Here is a 24,698-nt window from a genome sequence, read left to right on the forward strand (position 1 = left end):
GACTCTGCAACAAGTAGTCAAGACCAAGAAAAGTGCAGTGCTACAAAGTAGGAACAATCAACCACCCACGTTAGAACAAGTGCCACCAAAAAAAGCACAAAGGGTGTTAGTTGTTGAAGACTTCTCCCTGAGGGGCACAGAACCAGCTATTTGCCATCTGGATCACCTCTCTATAGACATTTGCTGCCTACCAGGGGCCCACATCCATGATATCACAAAGAGGCTACCAAGCCTTGTAAAAACAGAGGACTAACATCCACTACTACTATTTTGTGTAAGGTCAAATTAGGCTGCAACAAGGCGATTGAGAAATATCAAAGGGGACTTCACGTCTCTTGGAAAGAAGTTGAAAGGGTCAGGAACACAAGTAATATTGTCCTCTGCCCTTCCAGCTGGAGACTGGGACCCAGCACAAAGGAGAAAATGGATAAGATGAATGACTGCCTGCATGGCTGCTGCTATGCTCAGGGTTTTGGGTTCTGTGATGTGGGATGCACCTTCAAGAGCCTGGGCATGTTGACACCAGGTGGGGTGCACCTGACCAAGTGGGTTAAGAGTGTTCTGGGACTGACAGAACTTATTAGCTGGATTTGATAGGGGAAAGGGGTGTTGTGAACATCAGAGAAAACAGGAACCAACACCTTAGGAAGCACCGTAAGTCATCCCAAAGGAATCAGAGGCCTTCTACCATAAGGTGAAGAAGTTGACAGTCCAGCTGAAGTGCCTCTACACCAATGCATGCAACATGGGTAACAAGCAATTAGTTGAAAACCATGATGCAGTTAGAAAACTATGACCTAATTGCTATCATGGAAGCATGGTGGGACAACTGGAACACTGCAGCTGAGTGTTGCACTCTGTGTTAAGGAAAGGGCTAGATTTTTAAGAGCTGTGTTTGAGAAACAGTCACAGACAGGTTGAGAGCCTGGGGTGAAAATCAAGGACAGGACGAACAAAGGACACCTGGAGGTGGAGGTAACTATAGGCTGCCTGATCGGGGAGCCTGTTGACGAGGCCACCTTGGTTTGGCTACAGGACACAGCTTGCTCACAAGCTCCCATCCTGATGAGGGATTTCAACCACCTGGGCATCCGCTGGGAAAGCAATGCAGCTGGTTATAAGCAATCCAGGGCACTCCTGGATAGCTTCCTGGTCTAGGTGTGGGGCAGACCAACTGAGGAGAAGCATTACTGGGCCTGGGGCTTGGTGCTCATTGATGTAGATGAGCTCATCAGAGGAGTTAAGTCTGGAGGCAGCCCAGGCTGTAATGACCATGCCTTGGTGAAGTTTGTAATCTCCAGGAGCATAGGCCTAGCAAGGAAAAAAATCAGAATCCTGAAGGTTGGAAGAACAAATTTAAATATGTTTAAGGACTGGGTGAATTAGATCCCTTGGGAAACTGTCCTTAAGGACAGAGGGACTGACCAAATCTGGCAAGTCTTAAAGGCCACTTTTATTAGAGCACAAGAACTTTCCCTCACAATGTGTAGGACATACACAAGGCAGGCCAGAAGCAAGCGTGGCTGAGCAAAGGTCTGCTCCTCAAACTGAGAAGAAAGAAGGAAATGCACAGCCGGTGGAAGCAGGGACAGGTGACCTGGGGAGTGTACTGGGATACAGTTCAGACATGTAGGGACAGGGTAAAGGAAGCCAAGGCACAGATGGAACTAGACGTGGCCAGCGATGCAAAGAATAACAAGAAGAGATTCTGTAAGGACATAGATCAGAAGACAAAGGCCAAGAAGATAAAGGACCCATATAAATGAGAAAGGAGAACTGTTAACAACAGATATGGAGAAGGCTGAGGTACTCAATGAGTTCATCATCTCAGTTGTCACTGGCTGGGAGTCAGGCTTCCCACATCTCTCAAGAGACCTTTAGGTGGGAGTCAGAGGAGTGAAGTCCCTCCCACTCTAAAGAAAGGGCAGGTTCTGGACCCCTTGATGAAACTGAACAACTGCAAGTCTGTGGGGCCTGACAACATGCATTCCAGGGTCCTGGGGCAACTGAGCTCTGTCGTTGCCAAACTGTTCTCCATCGTATGTCAAAAGTCATGGCAGTGAGGCCATGTCCTTGGTGATTAGAAAAAGGGAAACATTGCTTCTATTTTTAAAAAGGGAAGCAGGGAAGACTTGGGGAATTACAGACCAGTTAGCCTGACCTCTGTGCCTGGGTAGATAATGTTGCAGATCCTCATGCAAGCAATGCTAAATCACATACAAGACAAGGAGGTGATCCAAGATAGACAGCGTGGCTTTACAAAGGCAGATCAGTCTGGATGATGGAGTGACTGCAGCAGTCAATAATTCACAACCAATGCAATTTGATGCGTTTCAGTGCTGTAAGTGAGCAAGTGAGCAGCTTGGTCCTAATCCCTAATGCTCTGTGGCAGTCCTAGTCATGGACTGACACAAGGAGTGTACAGGTAGAGGATGACTGTAGTTCAATACAAAAATTGAGTAGTTTGTCTTGGTCCAGTAATTTTTCAAATCGCCTCTGTCATTTGAGAAAGCTCCTCTTTGCACCAGTCTTACTTGAAAGCAATAGTGTTCTTTGTCCACCATTGTTTTTAAATGTCTTTGGTAGTCTGGATGAGGCCTGAAGAGTCTGAAGCATATACTCCCATTGCGGGCATTTAAAGGTGAGGCTGTTTACAGAGCATACCATGGGAACAAATTTCTCTATAAAGGCTTTGGGGACTGTTTTTAAAGTCTGTAAGGAGAAAGAAGAAGAAAATAGGCTTCTCAGAGGCTTGCTACCAGTGTTAGTTTTGGATTGGCATCATAGGCAGTCTCTGTGATTCAGCAGAGTGATTGTAAACCATCTTCAGTTATCACTGCCACCTTGTGAGAAGAGTGGTAAGATGAGAAGTTATTCTGGGGGATATTTGGAGTAAAGTGTGAAAAAATGGATGATGTGGAGGGACAAGATGTTATCTAATATAATAACCCACTTGTGTTGTTGGTACCAGGGCAGAAAGGATTTTTCTCCTTTCATCTTCAGTTATCATAGTGTGGAAATGCAATATAGGGAGAAAAGGCACATCCATACAAAATGTTAAGTACAAGCTTTTATAGATGAGTGTAACATAGAACAGGATGAGAAAAGCAACACTAAAGCTTCTAGCCTGTTATACTCATGACCTTCAGCAGCCTTGAAGGGTCTTTTTAGATTTTCAGGTGCATTTTCGGATGCTTGGCCCCAAGCTTGGTTGGATTTGAATTTATTTCTGAAATTACTAGTAGAAGTTTTGGGGTGAAGCGTTCTAATTCATGGCACTAATAGCAGGGGAAACAGTAGTACCGTTCTTGGTAGGGTGTTCTACCTGCCCCTGTGACCTTCAGGACTGTGGGATGTCCGCCGGGATCGGCTCCTTGTTGCCTGGGGCTCCCGCGAGGAAACCTGGTGTCTCTGTTGATGCCGGTCGCTCCTCCTCGAGCGGACTGGGGCATCCTGTTCAGGCCTTTCAGCGTGGTCCTCATCGCTAGAGGTGTCAGTAGACGTGTCTTCAGCCCAACTCTGCTGCTGGCTCCTGCTGCTCGAGGAGTCGTAGTCCTGGGCGTGCTGACCCCTGCTGTGGCTCCTGTGGTGCCGCCTCGGGGACCTGCTTCGTTCCCTCTCTCGGGTCCTGGCACGGCCAGTGCCACGCTCCCTGCTGGAAGAGCTGCGCTGCTGGCGGCCTGTGAAGCGATTCCACCTCCTTCCTGCAGAGCCGCGACGAGCTCTCTGTGCTCGATTAGTCCTGACAAAGCTGATGTAGTGCCCTATGGAGTACACCTCATAATTATTGTCTCCCACCTTGCGGAGGAGGTATTGGAAAGGCTCCCTGCAGATCGGGCACACAGCTGTGTTGCGGGACCATTGCAGTATGCAAGGAAAGCAAAAAGAATGGCTGCACCAGCTCACAGAGACTTGGTCCTTAATGGTGTCCATGCAGATCGGGCACGTTTGGTTCTCTGTGTCACGTGGAGGCACAGCCTGGGGCACCTGGTTGGTGCTGGCAGCAGGGGAAGAGGTGCCATCTCCTGGTGAGACCTCCTCTGCCATCTGGCTCTGCAAACCAAAGAGACACAAAGCTCCTGACCTGCCCTGGAGACACAATCCAGAGATGCAGTCTGCAGAAAGCAGCCAAGCTGCCCCAGTCGAGCGCTAAACAGCTCCCGCTCGGCCTCGGGGCTGTACTTGGGCTGCCACAAGTACCAAGGACTATCCTGAGGCAGATGAGTGACACCAGAGGTGTCTTTGCATGTGACAGCTCTCGGGGGAGGGTGGTAACTCACCTCTCTGACATGTGTAAGCAGGAATTGGGAAGGTGGGGATGAGGTTCCTGGCCTCTCAGCAACAGCATCTGGAGCCTGGGCACGCGGCAGGTCCATACCAGTACCCAGGCCCTGCCACTGTCACCACCCTGCAAATCCTCTCTATGCTCTCAGAAGGCAGCCAATGGGATGGAGTTCCATGCTCTCCTCAACTGCAGATGTCTGTTCCCACGGGAGGAGGGTGGGCACTCTGATCCTTCAGAGCTTCCCCACACCACAAAACAGATTGTCACACATGTCACGATGACTGTGGTGACATCACAGTGCTTTCAGGGACTACCCATAGAACACAGAAGCCCTGGCCTCAGGGAACAAAAGCTTCCCAGATAGCTTATTTCACTAGACTGACTCCCTGTCAAACAGAATTCCCTTGCTGTATTTTTTATATAAAGTCACAGGCCTCGCTGTTTATGCCCAGCTCTGTGTTCTGTTTTAGAAATAAATCATCTCAAGGCATTTCTTCTACCTTATAGCTTCTAGCTTGTTATCCTCAAAACCTTGGGCAGCCTTGCATAGGTCTCTGGATTTTTGGATGCATTTTTAAATGGAGAATAGATCCTACGCCTCAAGCTTGACAGTTGTATTTGACTTTATTTTTGAAGTAGGAGCAGTTTTGGTGTGAAGCTTTCTAATTCATGGCATTAGTAGCAGGATATACAGCATTACCCTTCTTGGTTGGGTGTGCTACCTGTCCCTGCGCCTGTCAGGACTGCGGGACCTCCTCTGGGATCGGCTCCTTGCCACCCGTGATTCCCGGGAGGAACCCCCTCGTTCTCGCTGGCGGCGCTCGCTCCTCCTCGAGCGGACTGGGGCATCCTGTTCAGGCCTTTCAGCGTGGTCCTCATCGCTAGAGGTGTCAGTAGACGTGTCTTCAGCCCAACTCTGCTGCTGGCTCCTGCTGCTCGAGGAGTCGTAGTCCTGGGCGTGCTGACCCCTGCTGTGGCTCCTGTGGTGCCGCCTCGGGGACCTGCTTCGTTCCCTCTCTCGGGTCCTGGCACGGCCAGTGCCACGCTCCCTGCTGGAAGAGCTGCGCTGCTGGCGGCCTGTGAAGCGATTCCACCTCCTTCCTGCAGAGCCGCGACGAGCTCTCTGTGCTCGATTAGGCCTGTCAAACCTAATGTAGTACACCTCGTAATTGTTGTCTGCCACCTTGCGGAAGAGGTACTGGAAAGGCTCCTGGCAATTTGGGCAAACAGGTCTGATGCAAGACCATTCTAGTATGCAAGAAAAGCAGAAAGTGTGTCTGCACCAGCTCACAGAGACTTGGTCCTTAATGATATCCAGGCAGATTGGGCACTCAGAACCACGTGGAGGCACAGCCTGGGGCACCTGGTTGGTGCTGGCAGCAGGGGAAGAGGTGCCATCTCCTGGTGAGACCTCCTCTGCCATCTGGCTCTGCAAACCAAAGAGACACAAAGCTCCTGACCTGCCCTGGAGACACAATCCAGAGATGCAGTCTGCAGAAAGCAGCCAAGCTGCCCCAGTCGAGCGCTAAACAGCTCCCGCTCGGCCTCGGGGCTGTGCTTGGGCTGCCACAAGTACCAAGGACTATCCTGAGGCAGATGAGTGACACCAGAGGTGTCTTTGCATGTGACAGCTCTCGGGGGAGAGTGGTAACTCACCTCTCTGACATGTGTAAGCAGGAATTGGGAAGGTGGGGATGAGGTTCCTGGCCCCTCAACAACAGCAGTCAGAGCCTGTGCTTGCAGGAGTTGGGACCAGCTCCCCAGGCTCTGCCACTATTGCCCCTTGGCAAATCTTTTTATCCCTTAGAAGGCAGCCAACAGGATGGAAGTCTATACTCTGATCGACTGCAGATGTCTGTTCCCATGGGAGGAAGGCAGGCACTCTGGGCCTTCAGGGCTGCCCCACACCAAGGGTTGATGTCACATGTGTCACAATGACCCTGTGGCGACATCAGAGAGCTTTCAGAAATCACACCCAGAAGGCACAATGATTGATGTCACACGTCATAGTGATTTTCTGGTGACACCACAGGGCTTTCAGGGATTACCGATAGAACAGAGAAGCCCTGGCCTCAGGGAACAAAAGCTGCTCAGATAGCTCATCTCACTAGACTGCCTTGCTGTCAAGCAGAATTTCCTTGCTGTATTTTTTTTATAAAGTCACAGGCCTCACCCTTCATGTCCAGAACTGTTTTGTTCCAAATAACTCATCTCAAGGCATTTCTTACTCTACCAGCTTTCCAGGTCTGATCCAAGTCCCTCCATTGAGCACTGGGGAGGCTGCACCAGGAGTACTCTGTCCAGTCTTGGGTTCCCCAGCACAAGAGAGGTGGACATTCTGGAGAGCATCCAGCAAAGGTCCACAAAGATGATGAAGGGACTACAGCATCTCTCCTATTAGGAGGTGTGGAAAGCGCTGTCTCCAGGCTGTTCAACCTGGAGAAGACTCCAAAGGGGATCACTTTTCAGGGTATATGAATACCCGAAGGGAGGATAGAGCAAAGACTGAACCGGGTTCTTGTCAGGCATGCTCAGTGACAACAGACACAAAGCAAAACACAACAAAGCTAAAAGCTTCCCTCTGAACATCAGGAAACCTTTTTTTGCTCTGAGGGTGACTGAGCACTGGCAGAGGTTGCCCAGGAGATCCAGAGGTATCCTTGGAGATACTCAAAAGCGGTGTGACTGTGGTCCTTGGGCACCATCTCTGCTTGAGCAAGGGAGGTTGGACCTGATGACCTCTGGAGGTCCTTTTGCACATCAGGCATTCTATGATTTTGTGACTCAAAGCACACTTGTGCAGCTAAGGAAGCGTGTCTAGGTTGCCTGATGTGGGAAGATTTGAATGTTTCTGTATGTTCATGAAGAATCAGGTTTGCCTCGTGAAAGTTGATCATCCATGAAGTTGACACATCTTTTTTTTTACTTCGGGGGCTTTATCAGTTATTGCACAGAAAACCATCAAGCAAAACAAAAGCATGAGGACAGTATAGAGTTAAACATCTCCCTAAAGGTATTGGTTCTGTTTTCATACCATGTGTTTCATGTGACCCATCAGGTCACAATTTACAGCTAATGCAACTTGCTGCATGTCAGTGCTGTGAGTGAGCAAGTGAGCAAGCTTGATCCTGATCTGAATTCCTTGCTGCAGCATCCTAACATTCTGCTCTGTGGTAGTTCTAGTCATGGAGTGACGAAAGGAGTGTACAGAGTAGAGGATGACTGTAGTTCAGTACAAAAATTGAACACAGTTTATCTTGGTACAGTAATTAATTTTTTTGATCACCTCTATCTTTTGACAAAACTCCTCTTCATACCAGTTTTACTTGAAAGTAACAATCTGCAAGATTCCCATTAAGGCTGTTGAAACCCTATTTCCACACATTTCAAAATTAAACCCTGTACCATCAAATATAAAGGCCAGGAAAAAGTGCTATTTAATCCTTCACGGTCCCTCAAATAGGTGGAACTATCAATGCAGATTAATGTCTCTGCAATTAAACCTGCTTATTCACCATTCTTAAGTACATTTTACATAGGATGGTTATCATGGTTGCATGCAGTGACCCTCACCTCTCCCAAACAATTAAGGAGAGATGAGACTGGTATCCTGGGGACAGCATTAGGAGTACTGAAGAGCATGAATGCTAAAGTCCTAGGAAACAAAATAAAGTCAGTGCCAAGTGATTTATACCAATTGGATTGCAGGAACTAACCAGTTGCTCTCATCAGATATATTACCTCAATGGGAAAGGATTGATGAAAAGGATCATCAATTAATAGTGAGAACTCTAGGTGCAGCCCATACAAATACCTCTTAGTTGTATTCAAGGTCAATTGAGGATACAACTTGCTGCAGCAGCAATTGTAAGGGAAGACAATGGGGGTATCTTGGCCACTGAAATTCATGAAGTAATCTGGAATAATGCAAATAAATTTGAAAGAAAATTTCAGTCTTGGTGGCATATTCACTTACGACCCTACCAACAAGTAAAACTTTTGTTTTAACAATATGCAATGCTTTGTTATATATCACATAGCCGGTCATTGCATTGGGGTTAAATCACCACAGAATTATACTCTATCCTATATAACACAAAATTATGGGTCCAACAAAATGGGAACAAATAGCAGACTGTCAATGTTGATGCATGGATTGCATGGGAAAAACGGGGATTTATCTGTGAAAGTAACACCATTAGGGTGAACAAAATGTTTCTCAGTTCAAAATACATCCTGATGAAATCCTTGAACCTATGCTTTTATACATGTTGGAAAGGGATGTATGAGAACTATTCTTGATTCCATACTTAGAGAAAACATCACTATAGAAATAAGCAAACATCTGCATTTGTGCTTTTAGTCAAATTAGGGCCTTCTGTCACAACCCATGAATTTCTACAATCTAGCTACACACCCTGTCAAGATTTACTGCCCACCCCCACGGGAATGAACCTTCCGCTGGTGAAAAAAATTACTGCAGCGCAACCACCTGTGTCGACTGCTGGACCGCATACGAAACAATGGACAAAGAATTCTAATCACCATTCATCACGATACAGAAGAGATACACCATGGCTTGGAAAGAATAAACCTCAGTGGTGGGACATTTTTTTCATGTGGTTACCACAAACAATAGGAATTCTAAATCTAATGCTGCATTGTATTGGAATTTTCCTGATTTATGTCATATTACGCTTATTGTTGAATATTGTTCTATATCTTAGAGTGTGCATATTAGCATTGTCACACAGATCTTTTCAGGTATACATAAAAAAAAAAATCAGTTAACCTGATCAAAAATTACCCTCGATTTATAATTGCAGCATAATGTATCTCTGTTAAAAGCATAGAGGCAAATTGGTGACCACACCATCACTCTGGAACAAGAGAGATAACTTCAATCACAGGGTGGGTTGTGGTGATACTGGAGGTAGTGGAAACAGGTCCCTTGTTGAGGTGACAGACGAATCCCTACTGGCCTCCTTTGCCTTCCCAAGGGCCCTTAAACAATAGGTATGAGGCTCTGGAACTTGAGGGACAGGCAAATGACAATGTAGATGAAGATCCATCCTGGGGGTTGCCTAGGGCCAGTCAGTGAACCCCACACATTAAAACTGCCTCAAGTTCAATTTTCACCAAAGTCAGACTTCTAGTAGCAAAAATTACTTTTTTTGTTTTCTTTGTAATTCCATGACATTAGGGTGAGCAGGAGGCACTGCTCTGCAAGTTTAAAAGCCCACTAAAAAGTTTATAGTTTTTATACCCCAAATCCATATTGTCTAATTAGCATCCTCTATCACACAACATATTCAAATCCTATGCTTCCAATAATCACCTCCAGAAGAATGAAATTTCAGTATTTGATCCCCAAGAAAGATAGGCATTACATAGTTTCCTTTTTTCTTTTGTTGAATTAAAACAATATTTTAAATATCCTGAATATAAATTTTGTTTGCCTCTTTTACTAAAAGGTCTGAAGGAAAAGCAGGAGATGGTCTTATTTCCTTAGCAACAGAGTCAGGTGTGATTTATGCCATTGTATGTTCCTGCAGCTGTCTCCAAGCAACAAAACAAACTGCAGTGCCAACTCTTGTAGCCACAATATAGGGAGAGGGCTGAGGGAAAACTTTGGAGCCTGAATATCTATCCCTGGCATCAAAGAAGAGGCAAGACTGAACAGACATGGGTTTTTCATAGAAATAAATAAATAATCTAAGCATATCAGTTCACCCTGCCAAATCCTCAGCATGCAAAGAATAATCTACTTTAAATCACTCAGTTTAGAAGACAGCTGTAGATGTCTTAACACTTTACCAAGGCTTTGCCTTAGCTTATGAAAGTGGTACCACTCTGTCTCCTGTCTCTGAGCTCAGAGGAATCTACTCAGAGCCTCTGTTCAGCAGTTCTTGCAGAAAATGGAGTAATTGCATAGAAGAAAAATCAGTAATAATTTACTGTTAAAGTAGTTGCCAGAATTTGCCAAACTTAATTTGCCATTTCAAAGCTGTTTCCTCTTTGAAGTAAAGAGGCTTGCATCTATGATTGTATCATGTTGGCAAACACTGTGTTTCTAAATAACAGCTGTAAATCTAGGGAGGCTTGCCAAATACAATCATGACAGATAGTGATATTTTCCTGAAAAAAATTTACAGTTTTTGTTAAGGTGAAATTTGCTTTGGAAGCTGAGATATTATGAGCGAAAGCTGCTGTTTATGCATCAGCCTCCCCAAGGCAATGCTTTTTAGGCGCTTTTCAGGTGCAGAGTTAAGACCTGTGGGTGAAAGCAAGAAAGCAAGCAACCACTTGCTTGTGTCAACATTTTGTCACCACTACTATCTTAGTCTTACTGGAAATTCATAAAACCTCTGAAATGCTGGGATCTCCCCAGTGGTCGCCACCCACTGATGCTGGAACCAGTGTACCATTGTTTCACACTTCTGAGCACATGCTGTCCATGCCAGCCTTGATGCAGAGCAGGCAGAGAGCATCACCTCTCCCTGGCACTTCCCTGCCACATCAGCATCGGCATGAACTTGGTGTGTTTTCTTTCAGTCTGTGTCAAATGGAAAACACCCGCAGGCCAGGGTCTCCCCCTCTTGTGGCCTGGGTGTAACACCAGCATCTACAGCTTCCATTGTCAGTAAGCAGAGGAAAAACTTTTAAAAGACCAGTAGGCCAGCCCTCATTTTTAGGGATCGGCTTCAAATGGCAACAATGATGTGGCTGCATGAAGATCTCTTGAGAGCTGGGTCACTAGGACTAGATTTGTATCTCTACTCCTGGCTGCACTGGTCAGGGTTTATCCCAGCCCACAGTTAACCACAATTCCTGCCTTTTCCAGACAGAAATCAATTTACCACCATCCTTCAAACTTTCAAGGTTTCAATTCCTGGGCTTCTGTCTAAGCAGTTGTACTCTGAAGTCAATCTGCCTAATTTCAGCACATTAGGCAATACCCTCCTTGCCTTGTACTTGTGAAGACTGCTTGATTGTTTTGGTTTTTATTTTTCACTTGTGTATGTTTATGCCAAATGGTTTCCTCCTCCATTTCATTTTTTGATTTTTTTTTCTTTTGGTTGGTTGGTTGGTTGGTTTTTTGAGTTTTTTTCTGTTGTTTTTGGGCCTCATCCTTTTGGAAAAGTAACAGCAGAGTCTTAATGCAGGGCTTTTCTACTTATTAGACCATTGACCTTTACCTCATGTATTTGTACTGAATTTAAAAGTCATATTTCTGTCAAGACCTTCTCTACGAGAGCTCTCACTGAAGTCTTTTTACAATGCTCTACCAAAATTCTCATCAGCTGGTGGCTGTTCCTTAATTTAAAAAGAGCCTAAAACTGTAATGCATAATGTTGATTTTTTTTGAGTAACATTTTGACCTGAAATGATAAATTCTTGCAGTAGTATAACCCTGGATTTATGCTCAATATTGTGTGAAAAAAAACTTTAGGCTTTGCACATATAAACTCCCACTGACACTGCTTCTGTAGATCAGATCTCACTGCAATTTTCAATTTTAAAAAGTAAATACACAAGATCTTTTAGACCCAATGCAGTACCAAAATCAGGCTTGTTTTTCCAGTTTTTTTTTTTTACCCAACATAACCAAACACATAATTTTACATCGAAAAGGAATCTCTCAGAGCTTTGGGAAACGCTAACTGCCCCTATAGCTACAAAATACTTAGGATGAGTCTAGTTTCTTTTAAAAGCTACGAAAGAACTTTAACCATGAAAATAGTATCACCAGATTTGTGGGACTACCTGCATGTCTGGTTCTATCAACAAGCTGAAATACCTTTTTCCTTAATTTGGGATGCAAATTCTGATTCAGTTTTATGGCATACACCTGTCTTCTACTCCTACACTGCGTACCCTGTAAAATGGCACAAGATACTAAAATTGAGAAACTGATTTTCTACTAGAAACACAAGGAAAGGCTTTCTGGGTCTCATGGAGACCCAAAGAACCTCTAGATACTTCTAGAAAAATATAAATGTCCCTCTTCTCACATACATGGATTTGAATGAGGTTTTCTGGTATAAAACCTCTGCAGAAGGAGAACCAGACCTGTGGAAAATGCAAATGCATTTTGGTTGTTTTAATATTCACCTGCTTGTTATTTGTATCTGTAATTTTACACAATTTTATATACTTTTAATATGAAGTTTGAAATTATCACAATGGAAATATAACTCTCTTTTATGCTTTCCTGGGATTGCAGCCTCTTACACTTGAAAGAATGAAAAAAAATGCTTCAAGGCACACAAGTTTTTTGATGTTTTTTTTTTTACTTCAATAATCTCTTCTGCAGGAACATTTAAAGGATGAGCTAAAAGTGTCAGAAGTTTTATTATTCATCAGCAGAAGTTTTATTATTCATCCTTTTCATTAGCCATTATGCCTCATGTGCACTTGTTTGCTTCTAGGAAGCTCATTTTATATGGCATGCCTTTGGTTCTGTTCATTATTTTAATTGAAATAAGCACCCAACAGTTGTTAGAGCTAAGGTTTTACCTTAATCTTTTACCCTTTAGCTTGTTCATAAATACCAATTTCTTCAGTGTCCTAGTGAGGCTGCTCATGGATTTTCAGTCTATGTTTAGTGCTGCATAGAGAGCAGTCAGACTATGGGATAATAGAAGACAGATTTCTACACTAGTTCTAGTAGAACTAATTAAATTTGGAGGTGAAACGGGCTGTCAGCAAGCCTGCGTGTCACAGTTCCCTTGGAAGAGTTGGAGGTAGTCTTTTCCTTCAAATCACTGCAATACCACTCCATTTCTAGGAGTAAGTTGATGCAAAACAGTAATAATTAAATCCACCACCTGAGAAGCCTGGGAGGAAGATGAATTTAATGCAAACCCAGACATAGCCGCGGAGTTTGCATGGAAATTGTGCCCTCAGGCCTGGACAGCAGCTTCTGGGGACCCAAACACTGGCCAGCAACTTCAGGTTGGTGGGTACCCACTCTAAAAGGACGTTCCCCATAAATCCTGCCCTCTCTTCTCAAAACTCCTGAAATGAACTTAAGGTCCACCAGACACTCTCCTCTCCCCATTAATCCACAAAGCTATGGCTAGTCGTGAGGGGAGAGGTCAATAGAGGAGCACAGTCCTATGTCCCCTCTCTTCACTGGACCAAAAAGGTTAAATGGGATGATGGCGGACAAGTGCCTTCCCTCCTGGAATGACTCTCTACACTTCAGGAAAGAAACAGTGAACAGACTTTGCTTCTGAACCCTTTTGAGGCAGCTCAACATTGAAGTCTTTATGTCCCAAAATCTACACTTTCTGCTTTTCCTTCCTTTCTTATTGTCATAGAAATGAAAAAGCATCAGTGAAATGTCTATGCTTGACATTTTTGAGATGAGTTTCAAGCTCTTCCAGCAGCACTGAAGTATGTATCTGGAAGTTTGGGGTTTTTTGATTGGTTGGCTGGGGTTTTTTTCCCTATTCTTTTCCTTTGACTTCCATTGAACTGTGTTGCACATTTGCAAATTTCTCTCAGTGACATACATGTCCTTTCCTGAACATTTTTCTCCAGTCTATGTGACTTGAAAAAATGCCTAATGAAGTAGTCTTCTGTGCCTGTACCCTGCATCCTAAAGGCACGTTAGCCCTAGAGGTACCAGTTCCCACTTGACATGCAAAACCCATCTGCAAGTAGTTCTTGCTTCTTTACTCACTGTCTAGAAGAGTAATTTTTCATTCCCTGATGAAGCTTTAACCAGTAAAAGATCACAATGGCTCCATTTAAAATTTCCCTAAACAGCAATAAAATGTTATTAATCCCTGCCCCCTCCCTGGTCCCAGATCCACTAACAGCCATCATAAACACAGCAGATTGGGCTATTTGTCTGTGCTTCAGCTCATGTAGGAATAATTTTCTGTTTGATTCTTCAATCAGATCCGCAGACTTTCAATCAGCTGCCTCTTGTATTCTCAACCCACACAAGTCAGGAAAATTGTCATCTTTTAAAAGCAAATATTGTACCTTTCCAGTTACATTTTCATTTAAAAAATAAATCAATAGAGTTTGCAACTGATAACCAGATTATGATTGCTTTTAAGAGTCTGGTATCTTTCCCATGAGGTAATCTGACAGCACAACAAAATACATCTATTTATTATGAGGAACACTCATGTATTCAATCAGCCTGTTTTAAAAGAGGCCATAAATGAGATTTAGGATTTTAAAAAGCCTCGGTAACTTTCCTTCCTCTTAATTTCCAGCTGCTTGATTTTTATAAGTCCTTCTCCCCTGAGGAGAGTTTTTAAGAACGCTTAAAGACTTTTATATATGTACATACATCTGGATATGTACACCTCTACTCATATAATGAAGTAAGAAACTTCTTTTTATGCTTCTTTCACAGAATCTAAAAGGTGGCAAGCCCCTTTGTTCTCTGCGCAGCTTATTTGAAGATGTTCCTCCCTGCATTGTCCCTGTTTCCTCTCTGCATCCCTGTTTCCTCTCTACAGCTTTCACCCCCAGCCCAAATACAGGCACTGATCCCTGCCTGAAAACACCTATCCCAAAAGCAGAGGCAAAGAGCAACTCTAAAATAATTATATCAAACAGTGCCCCAGCACTATTTGTCTTGCAACATAGGGCTGTTTGTACATTCATAGTACAGGGAAAATGTTCTTTTCACTCTAAGGTTGGAACTGAGAATGCATGAAAAGTGAGACAGAAGATGCATGCAGATATATTTTTTAAGTGTTCCTGTAACGCTTTAAAACACTATTCATTGGATGTCTCTGTTTAATTCTGGATAGATTCGCTGGGGATTTTTGTCATTAAAGAAGGGTTAAGTCTGAAGTGCACTATTTTCATGCTTTAGTGCCACAACATTTCGTTGAAGAGGTTCAGATGCTGATCTTATGCCTGTGATTGTCACCAGCCATGGACATGAAGAGGCTGAGTGAGCACATTTTCCATCCCACCAACACATGGCCCATGATCTCTACCAGTTCCTTGAGCTCCTGGCAGGGGCTAACAAACAGGGTTGTGATGTGGCACTGAACTGCTCCCATGCGTGGGACAGCGTTCAGTGCTGGAGACCAAACTGAGTGCCAAACTCCTGCTCTCACCTGTTGACCTTCGTGGGAAGCTGTGGTATGTTAAGTGGGTAAAGCTAGGAAAAATACATGGTAGAAACTCTGATGGGTTTGTCTTTTCTCCTCTACGTTGTATTCTGTTTCCATGACTGCTGGTATTACTATAGGCACCTAATCAGAATTAGGTCAATCCCATTACAGAGGGAGCAGTGCTTTAATGTCAGAAAAGGCCAGAAAGCCACCCTTCTGGAAGCAAGGGTTTTCCATGGAATGAGAGACAGCTTTAAGGCCAGAGACCCCAGAGTTAAGGCCTTACATCCAACTCCCCAGATAGAACAGGAGCAGTCAGAGGACACTCTCTGTTGGAATCGTTACTAGCAGTATGTGTTAAAGCATTCCCATTGCTCTTCCCTGGCCCAAGTCAGCCCTGTGGTGTAAAAGCTCAAGGAAAGGTTGCTGCTGGCTCATCACCTGCATCACTGTTGGGGGGGGGCATGGACTCTGGCCACGCACAGGGCTAGAGCTACTTTTATTTCCCTACTTTCACAGAACCGGTTTAATCAGAGATGAAGGTTAAAGTTTCTTCTGTTTCAGAACTGCTTGTTTCTAGCAATTTGGTGTCATTGTGTACTTGGACCTGCAGTGGTTTCCAGCCACTAACCCAGCACTGCTCAGGGGCTGTGCACATCAGGCTGGAGCACGTCCCACTGCTGCATGGCTGCAAGCCCTGCACTTCCTGGGACACGAGCTGAGAGAGGCAGCTTCCTGATGAAAATGGACATGCACTCAAACTCCATTAGCACCTTTCTTCCTACAGATTCCAACATTTCTTTCTCCTGCTGCCTTCTGGCTGCTTGTCAGTGTTAGGTGCATCTCACTGCTACTTAACAAAGGCAAAGACACGCCCCCACTGTGACAGTTTTACCATATATAACATTTCATAATGCTCAAATTACACAGACTGAGTTAAAAGCCTGATCTACATGGTTTTTTCAGGGTGAATTGATGTGAAATACCATATCAACACCACATAAAAGGTATTCATTCATGTTGTCATGCATTTTATTCCTGTTCTCTTTTTGTTTTGCCAAAGAAAAGTCAATTCATGTTGTGAAGCTATAATTATATGTGAGTTTTCATCTGCTATAGGTCTTTCACTTCTCTAGTTCCTTCTCTAGATTTTATAATTTTTGATAACACAAGGATGCATACAATATCTTCACAAGATTAAATAAGACTGCATAACTATGTTAAGCTAAATATCCATTTACAATTCAAAAGCTGCCTACATCAATGTAAACAGTGTGTGCCCTGTCTCTAAGAAACTTCATGTTTGTGCTATGTGAAGGGAACATTTAATTGGAAATTGGAAGTCAAATAAAATACATGTAGCAGAATTCAAGATTAGTTTTATTTGATAAAATTCCTTGAGTTTGCTGGACACAAATAAAAAAATAGCTTATCAAATAATATATATCAAATTCCACATTAAAAACTGATGTATTATGAGATACAATGAACTGAACAGATTGTTGCTGGTGAGCAGGAACCCTAAATCCTCCACTCCTCCCAAAAAAACTTTTGAGAGTTTTGTCTGAAGCCAGCAGAAAGCGACATGGCTCAAGAAGATGCCAAGTTTAGAGATGTTACGGGATCAGCAGTACATACGGGCTTCCCCTGCATGAAAGGGGACACAGGCTATCACTCAAAATACATAGCACCAACTTGCCTGATTGAAACTTAACATTTTTGCTGTGACATTTTGGGCTCTTCCTCAATTCTTTCCCTTTTACTTCTATGCTGCTCAAAACCACACCTCCCCAACAGCAATATCACCATTTGCTTACAAAACAATCACGATTCCAGCCTCTTCTCATAAGCCCAGGTGCAGCTCAGAGTTCAATGAAGGTGGTATCAAGTTGAGGAAAATCAAAATTGCCCTGCATGTATCTTAAAAGCAGTTATTGAAGTTCCTTCATCTGAAGGAAGTATTTTCTGTGAAGGTTATTTATCAGTCATTGTCCAAATATAGGAACTTCCAACATTTTTAATCCCTGTAATTGCACTGGTTTATCCACTGTCAAGAACAAATATTAAGAACAAAATATCAATATAGCATCATATGGTTTGATTTTAGCTCTGCTAGCATCTCTGTGTTTGCTTATGCATAAATAACAAAGATGTGCTCTGCAGTTTTGTATGAGGAACCCCACTGGCACCTTATGTTTCTCAAGCTGTGGGAAAAAATTGTGACCTTCTTGTCCTCAGCCATACCACTGAGGACACTTCAGCTGAGACCTTTATCAGTCATAAAGAGTCCTTTACTCCACAAAGCTAGACAGATACTAATGCTGGTCCAGATCAAACAACCCTTTCAAAAAAACATCTAATTGAACTGTCAAAATAAAGGCACTTCAAGCGTCTGGTGATATTCAGGAATTTCCAGAAGACTGGATGAAAACCACTGTTCTCTGACATACCCCAGTACTTTTACTCATGTACAGTTCAGACTGGAGTCTCCTAGTAAAAGATGAGAAGTAGAAACGGTTTTTCAATGTGACTGGAGATATGAGATGGTTAACAGGTTGATAGCAAATCAGTTGCAAAGAAACTTTCTGAAAAACCAAAACTCAGTTAAACAGGACATTACCTGATAGGCATCCATTCCTCTTTGTGGCTCAATAACAGGATAGTGCTTGCAGTCTCTTTGGAGGAGAAAAGCACAAATCCTGACTCTTTTACTTGAACTGCAGGAATTAGACATCAAAAAAACCACTACTAATGATGGTGCACTTTGGAACAAATATGATATCAAACAAAACTAGCCGGATGAGAGAAAAAAGTACTTGGTTCCATGTTTTCTGTCCCTCAGAGTGAGATAGGAACAGGATAGAAATAATAGGGACATATCATTAGTGATTTTAATATAGTGAAATGGGGTTTCTTTTCACAGAGCCTTAAACAGAAGTTTTTTAAAGACTGAGTGACCAGTATCTCCTGTGTTGCAGCAGTAATTATTGGGAATAGAGGGAAGGAGAGAACTAAGGAAGGTAGTAGTTTAAAAATAGAAAGTATCATGCAAATGAGACGAATGTAACATAGACATTAACTGAACAAGTCATAAACAAATTGGCCTATAGTGGCAAAAAAACAGAATAGAAAGCATTCCAATTGCCAGAAATTGCAGCAAGAAGCAAAAAGAATTGAAAATTTCTTATTTTAAAGAAGACTGTTAATATAATTGGCATTACAGACACCTAGTGGGAGGAATTGCATGTCTAAAATGTTAAAAGCATTGCTTTTAACCTGGTTAAGAGGAATAAAACATGTGTAACATAAGTGCATAAGTGGAAGAATTATAGCATGTGTTACAGGGACCACTGCTCACCTTAAGGACTTTAAATTACAGTTCAGGGCATAAAAAAAAAAAAAAAAAAAAAAAAAAGAGAGAGAGAGAGAGAGAAAACCCCAAGGATGGAAATCTGGTTTGCTTTTCCTTTTTTTCCCACGTTTGATGCATATGAGTAGATTGAACATGATAAAACGGTGAGAAGAGTATATTTATAAACAATAGGACTGTTGTCTTAGTCAGGTTATTCTGAAATTTGGATATTTGACTTGGATGCTAGCTGATGCTGCTGGATCCTATCAGTTCTGTTTCTATCCTATATGTTCATCCCTTCAGACTGCTAACTGGTATTTCTCTGGGTTTGTTTTGTTTGGGATTTTGAGGGGTGGGGGGATGGGGGTTTTATGCTTACTGTAAATGTCCATACATTTTAATTTTGTGTTAAAAGGTAATTGAAAGAAGTTGGTTTTGTTCTCCACAAAATTTCATTGTATACATTCCCACTTGGAAGTCTTTCAAGGTCTTAACAGTTGTATCTGTTCCAGTTCTTTCTGAATCCTGTGAGGTAAAATTCGTGGATTAGTGACAGTACTGATAAAAAGGAGATGGTTCTTCTATTTTATTTGAGGATAGTTTTAGGCAACTTCTGAAGGGAAAGACCAGATAAAAGAAAATGAACAAGAATGAATATTGTCATTCTTTAAGATAAGTTTTAGATGGTCAAAAAGCTACAATCAAAGCAGGGAATTTTTTTTGGTCAGACATTCCTATTGAACAAATACAGACCAGAAAGAAGCTAGATAGACAATAAAAAAACAAGGAGGAATAGGTAAAATTATATGTTGTCTAGCTCTAACTATGGGAAGGTGTAATAAGAGAAGTTAATATATTACATAAAGATCCATGGCAGGCTGGGTAAAGAACAAAACAACTTCCATTTAAGCATTTTAAGAAAAAAAAAATAAAATAACGAAAGCAAGATGGGCACCTGTTTAATGAACACCTCTTTCTACCTCATTAGAAACTGCCTTTATATAATCATTTACTGCTTTGTATCTGGAAAAATCAAGATGAGGTACTTGAAATATTTTCCTGACAATCATGAAATGATTCCCTGGCCAGCAGTAACCGAAGAAGCACACCAGGCTTGTAGCAGATAAACACTTGAAACAATGGGGCCAGGTGCCTTTTTCCCAAGTCATGAAGTAAACTTTTGGGGGAAGATTCTGTACAGTTGATTTTACATATAACATAAATTTTAGAAGAGTCCAGAGAAAATATCTGATGCCTGGAAGAGCTGCAACATTGTCCACACTTCAGCAGGAGCAAACAGAATGACAGATGGTGGCCTAATATGATAGCAATCTCAGGCAAAATAGTGGAAAATCAAATAATCAATCGTAGGAGATTCAGCCGACAGAAAAAGAACCATCTTGCATCTACCATGGCAACACATCTGCCACTGCTGTTCTTTATTCTGCCCAAATGTTTAGTGAAGGTTTTTTCTCTGCAGACAAGAAGAAGATACAGTTAATCTCAAAGGTTAAGGTCTTTATGGCCTTCCCCCAGCTTTCTGTATTCTCTGTGCTCCTTGCTCTCCTTTTATTTTCCAGAGTTGATGCCCCTTAGTTGTAGCTGGAGAAATAGCTTATGCATTGAATTTGGAAAATAAGTTTTGCCAGACAGTAGGTTTAATTACTGAGTGGCAGAATGTAAAGGAAACTGGCTTGAAGTCTTGAATGGTGATAGTAAAATGTGCTTGACTGTTTTTTACAGTCACAATTGAAAGATGAGCACTCCAAAATACTTTCAAAGCACATGAACTGGCTAATGTGTTGGAATGTTTCGTATAAGATAATAGTGAAAAACATTGCCCGAAATCTGAAAAACTGTTATCAACTATAGTTTCTAGAGCTCCAGTGCACAGGGGCTTGCTCATAAACTAAGCAATGAGCTAAAAAATGAAAAAAAATGAACATGTATTACTCAGAAAGCTTGCATAGACTGTAAACAAGGTACAGTGCACTTGAGAAATCAGCAGAGAACAGATATGCACAGCATAATCCTCATTGAGGTAATCCCCAAGCTGAGAAAATTCAATCGTAGAAGAAGAAACATTCATTTGACCTAAAAAATACAGACTGTAGCAACTTTGCCTATGCAGTGTGAGCTCTGTTGCACCCAGGGATCTGGATGACTTTTAAAGACTGATCACACTGATGCACATAAGGAAGGGAGAGCATGTTGAATACTTAGAGGGCTGTGTGTGTATATATATATATATATATATATGCAAAAAGAATGACTGTTCACAGTACTTGGTTAAACATCTTGAGTTAGTTTCTTAGCTTTTGAGAGAGAACTGTTTCTTAAAATGGGAAGTTTTGAGATACAGAGAAGTATGACATGAGTGTGTCACAGCATGAGTCAGACATTGAGCAGAAAATGGACTAGCAAGGGTTTCAAACTATAAATTTGGTTTAAAAAACAGAAGGAATAAATAGAAAATAGACTTACTTGGATAGGACTGTGGGAGACTGCATGGCTTACCAAATTCAGCATACCACAATTTAACCAAATAGCCATGGCACAGAGGTGTCCCTGGACTCTTCTAAAGGGCTTTGCTAACCCAGTCTGAAAGGGATGGCTGGAGGTACCCAGTGCCACTGCCTGCTCAAAACAGCAGTAGCAAGGTCAGAACGTGTGACTTGGGGCTTTCTCTAGACCAATTTTGAAAAGCTCCAAGAACACTGACTCCACTGCCTCTCTTGGCAACTTGCTCTACACTGGACAGCCCCAACAGGGGAAAAAAAGGTTTCCCTTTTTGTATAATGTGGGTTCCTCCTGTTTCAACTTGGGCCCACACTCTCTCATCCTGCTCCCTTGTGTTGTGAGAAGCGTGGCTCCATTTCCTCAGTGACGTGTCCATAGGCAGAAGGCTGCTCTGAGGTGCCTACCCTTCTCCAGGCAGAAGCAGTCCTGTCTGCCAGGCTCCCCTTGCAGGGCAGGTGCTCCAGCCCCTGAACATCCCAGTGGCTCTTTGCTGGACTCACTTCATCCACCTCTTCTTCAGGTTTTGTTATTCCATAAGGGGCACAAAGGTGCTACCATTAATTTCCAAGCAGAGATTTGTAACTCAAAGCAGACTACTGTTGATCTGAGGCTGTCAGAAGAGAGACATTGTGTTCGTTGCTTATACAAATGTGTAACAGCTCCATTTGTCAAGCAGTACCAGTGAGGGGATCAGCATTCCCATTTCAGGATACTGGCAATGGTTGGTCTCGGTATCTTGAAAAAGACCCTTTCAATAATGAAAAAAGTCAGGCTGCTGCTGACTAGGGATTGAGACAATTTTGGCAGGATTTGATTCTCACTACATCTTCTGGATTATGACATAAACTCATCAGACTTTCACAGAGGAAGGAGTAGGACCTGTTTTCTGATTTGGGAAGCTGATGAGTTAACCTTGGCCAAGTACTGCTGAGGAGAAAAAAACCCCAACAAAACAAAACAAACAGAACCAAAAACAACCAACAGCAACAAACCCCCACTCTATCTGTGAATATTTGGTTAAGACAGTACAATAATTTAACATGATCACAATAGGGTCTCTTTGTATTTGTTTCTGTGAATTTTCTGTTCAAATAATTTACTCTATGATCTGACATGGAAAGCATTAATGTTAAGTTGCTTGGAGTTCCAAAACCTTTGGCCTGGCAACTTACATTACAATGCCATGCAACATATGCATTAAATTAAAACAACTCAAGATAATTATTTTTGAAGACTAGCTGCTCTTCAAGATAGTTATTAAAAAAATACTTTTAATAGTAGGAATAGAAATTTAGTGAAGAGGAATTTAATAGTAGATAGTAAATCAAATATAACTAACTCCATTTCTGGACACCAGAAAGTGAAAATATTTATTGTTCAGAATATATGTCATCTTCTCCAAGTCACATATGTAAACCTCTCACTCTGAAATATCAGTTTCCTCCTTCACCTCTTTTTTTTTTGTATTTGAACCAAAACACTGGGCCTGATGTAAGTTGGTTCTTAGAAATTTGCTTCAGATTAAAATCATTAATAATTGTCACGATCTTTTATTTTTGAAATGCTGGAAACAACAGAAACATCACAATAGAGATGTTAAGTTCCCAGAATACATTTTCTTAAATGGGAATCAGATTCATCTGGAATGAATAAACCCATGATAGATGCAGTGCACATTGTGCTCAGAGAAAGCAGTTCTCTTCCACTTTGAAAGGGGCTTTATTAACTAATTACACAGTAATAATCAGAACATGCTGATCCCAGGGATTAATGACCAGAAGGGTGTGATTGCATCTGTACACACCTTGAACCAGCAAGCCCTAGTTATTCATCCTCAGGAAATTGCATTATTCTTATTGGCATATTAAACTGCATATGAGAGCAGAGCCTGCAGGTGTATGAGAGCTTAATTTTTCTGGCCACTGTAGAAATAACTGTGTGTATAGCAAAGGGAATGAATATCATGTATGCCAAATTAATTGGGAATAATCCCCGAACATACTAGTTACTTGATAATCACAACAGATTTTTCAGTAGTAATGTGACTGATTTCATTTCACTCCACTATACTTACTACTGGTACCCATGTCTTCACATTGCAGCAATTTGACCTTTTTTTTTTTTTTTTTAATTAACAGTGGTATATATGAAATCTGAAAAATTTGTTGCTTACTGATTTCAAAATAGTAATGGCAGTCATTCCCAAGATTACAAAAAATTTGAAGAAGGGAAGAGAAAGAAAGGAATGAGTTGAATTTTTCCTGCTGCCAGCAGGGCTTGCTTTCACACAGAGGAGTGTCTCCCATTAATTAACAGCAGCGAGAACCACAACCTCAAAGTTCCAGGAGAGCTGTGGAATAGCAAGTCCTTGCAGACAACAGCCTTTTTCTTGGGTAGACAACCGTTAGGAAAGAGCACAGCCTTTTTCCTGATGAATATGTTCTTCCTTCAACATCATTTTCCACAACATAAACTATAATAGCACTGCTTTATTAAATCTCAGCTAGACTAAGTAATTTCTTACAACATGGTTTACCAAGACAAAATGAAAGGAGCCAAACATCTACCCAGACTTGAGACATATTGCTAGTGCTACAGAACTAATGGCTTAAAACTAGAACTAATGGCTTTGTGACAGTCAGCTTTAGCAGGTGGTTTCTTCAGCTCAGGAGGTTACTGGAGGTTTAACCAAGGCAGGCTTGGTCACATTTGTAAGCACAGTGTGGCATCGTGGTGGTAACTTTTTAGAAAAGCACAAGTGGGACATGTGCTCTGGACTTGTGACGTTTTGTAGAACCAACAGTGTTATAATTTAAGCGAGAAACAGTATCAAAGCATCAAACGTATCTTCTAAAGAAAGGTAAGGTGAGAGAAAAAAAAATGGGGAAAGCTGCTACTCTCTGATCCAGTGTAGAAATATGAGAATGAACAATTTTATAGTGACTTTCACCCAAAGTGCTGCAAGGCATTAAACATATCTTGAATTCTTTATTTGTCCGCCATTTGTAATTTTAGAAAACAATCTTTGATATTCATGCATTCAGATTGATTTTATCTGAGTAGGACCATAGATTCAAAAGCAAATAGTATTTTTCTCATCCTCACGTTATCTTGGTTTCTAACAATCATCCGTTGACATAATTTAATTTTGTCTGGATAAAAGGCAAAAACAGTATTTCAAGCTATCATTTTACAAATGACGTAGCAAGGTCCAGAAGGATTGAAGAAATGGACAGGAGGAGCCTAGACATAAAGCCTGGGGGCAACACCTTAATCACAAATCTGCTTCCTACTTGCCTGGCCCATTTCTTTGCCCTGTTGCAGGGTGTGAATATATATATATGTGTGTGTATATATATATACATATGGAGTTAGATGTCTTCTTTGGGGGGGGGGGGGGGCGTGGTTGGTGGTTTTGGTTTTTTTAGCACATGTTAGAATCATA

The 24,698-nt window shown here is 42.1% G+C and overlaps 2 protein-coding genes across 3 annotated transcripts; both read right to left on the minus strand.

Moving 5' to 3' along the window:
- Window positions 1-217: 217 nt before the first annotated feature.
- On the minus strand, window positions 218-6,066 carry LOC127461016 (E3 ubiquitin-protein ligase Topors-like). 2 transcript variants are annotated; one of them, XM_051768243.1, is made up of 2 exons: window positions 5,942-6,066; window positions 218-4,053 (listed from the first exon to the last, which is right to left on the minus strand). In XM_051768243.1, the coding sequence occupies exon 2, from the start codon at window positions 4,045-4,047 to the stop codon at window positions 3,322-3,324; it is 726 nt and encodes a 241-aa protein (XP_051624203.1). In that variant the 5' UTR covers window positions 4,048-4,053; window positions 5,942-6,066; the 3' UTR covers window positions 218-3,321. The 2 variants fall into 2 exon arrangements, with proteins under 2 accessions (XP_051624203.1, XP_051624202.1); XM_051768242.1 differs by lacking the exon at window positions 5,942-6,066 and adding an exon at window positions 4,281-4,788 and having other exon boundaries at window positions 222-4,053.
- On the minus strand, window positions 4,898-6,228 carry LOC127461018 (probable splicing factor, arginine/serine-rich 7). Its single transcript, XM_051768246.1, has 2 exons — window positions 6,122-6,228; window positions 4,898-5,714 (listed from the first exon to the last, which is right to left on the minus strand). Exon 2 carries the CDS (start codon window positions 5,706-5,708, stop codon window positions 5,004-5,006), a length of 705 nt encoding a protein of 234 aa, XP_051624206.1. The 5' UTR covers window positions 5,709-5,714; window positions 6,122-6,228; the 3' UTR covers window positions 4,898-5,003.
- Between the last annotated feature and the right edge of the window lie 18,470 nt (window positions 6,229-24,698).

This window comes from Manacus candei, unplaced genomic scaffold (assembly GCF_025592945.1).
Source record: "Manacus candei isolate 608988 ecotype Guabito, Panama unplaced genomic scaffold, ASM2559294v1 h1tg000093l, whole genome shotgun sequence".
Lineage (NCBI taxonomy): Eukaryota > Metazoa > Chordata > Aves > Passeriformes > Pipridae > Manacus > Manacus candei.

Bases quoted from the DNA above. Each gene is read 5' to 3' on its own strand.
- LOC127461016 (XM_051768242.1), bottom strand. From the start codon at position 4,376: ATGGACCTGCCGCGTGCCCAGGCTCCAGATGCTGTTGCTGAGAGGCCA. The intron at 4,054-4,280 runs GTGAGTTACCAC...TTTGGTTTGCAG, and splicing joins TGCTTACACATGTCAGAGAG to AGCCAGATGGCAGAGGAGGT.
- LOC127461018 (XM_051768246.1), bottom strand. From the start codon at position 5,708: ATGGCAGAGGAGGTCTCACCAGGAGATGGCACCTCTTCCCCTGCTGCC.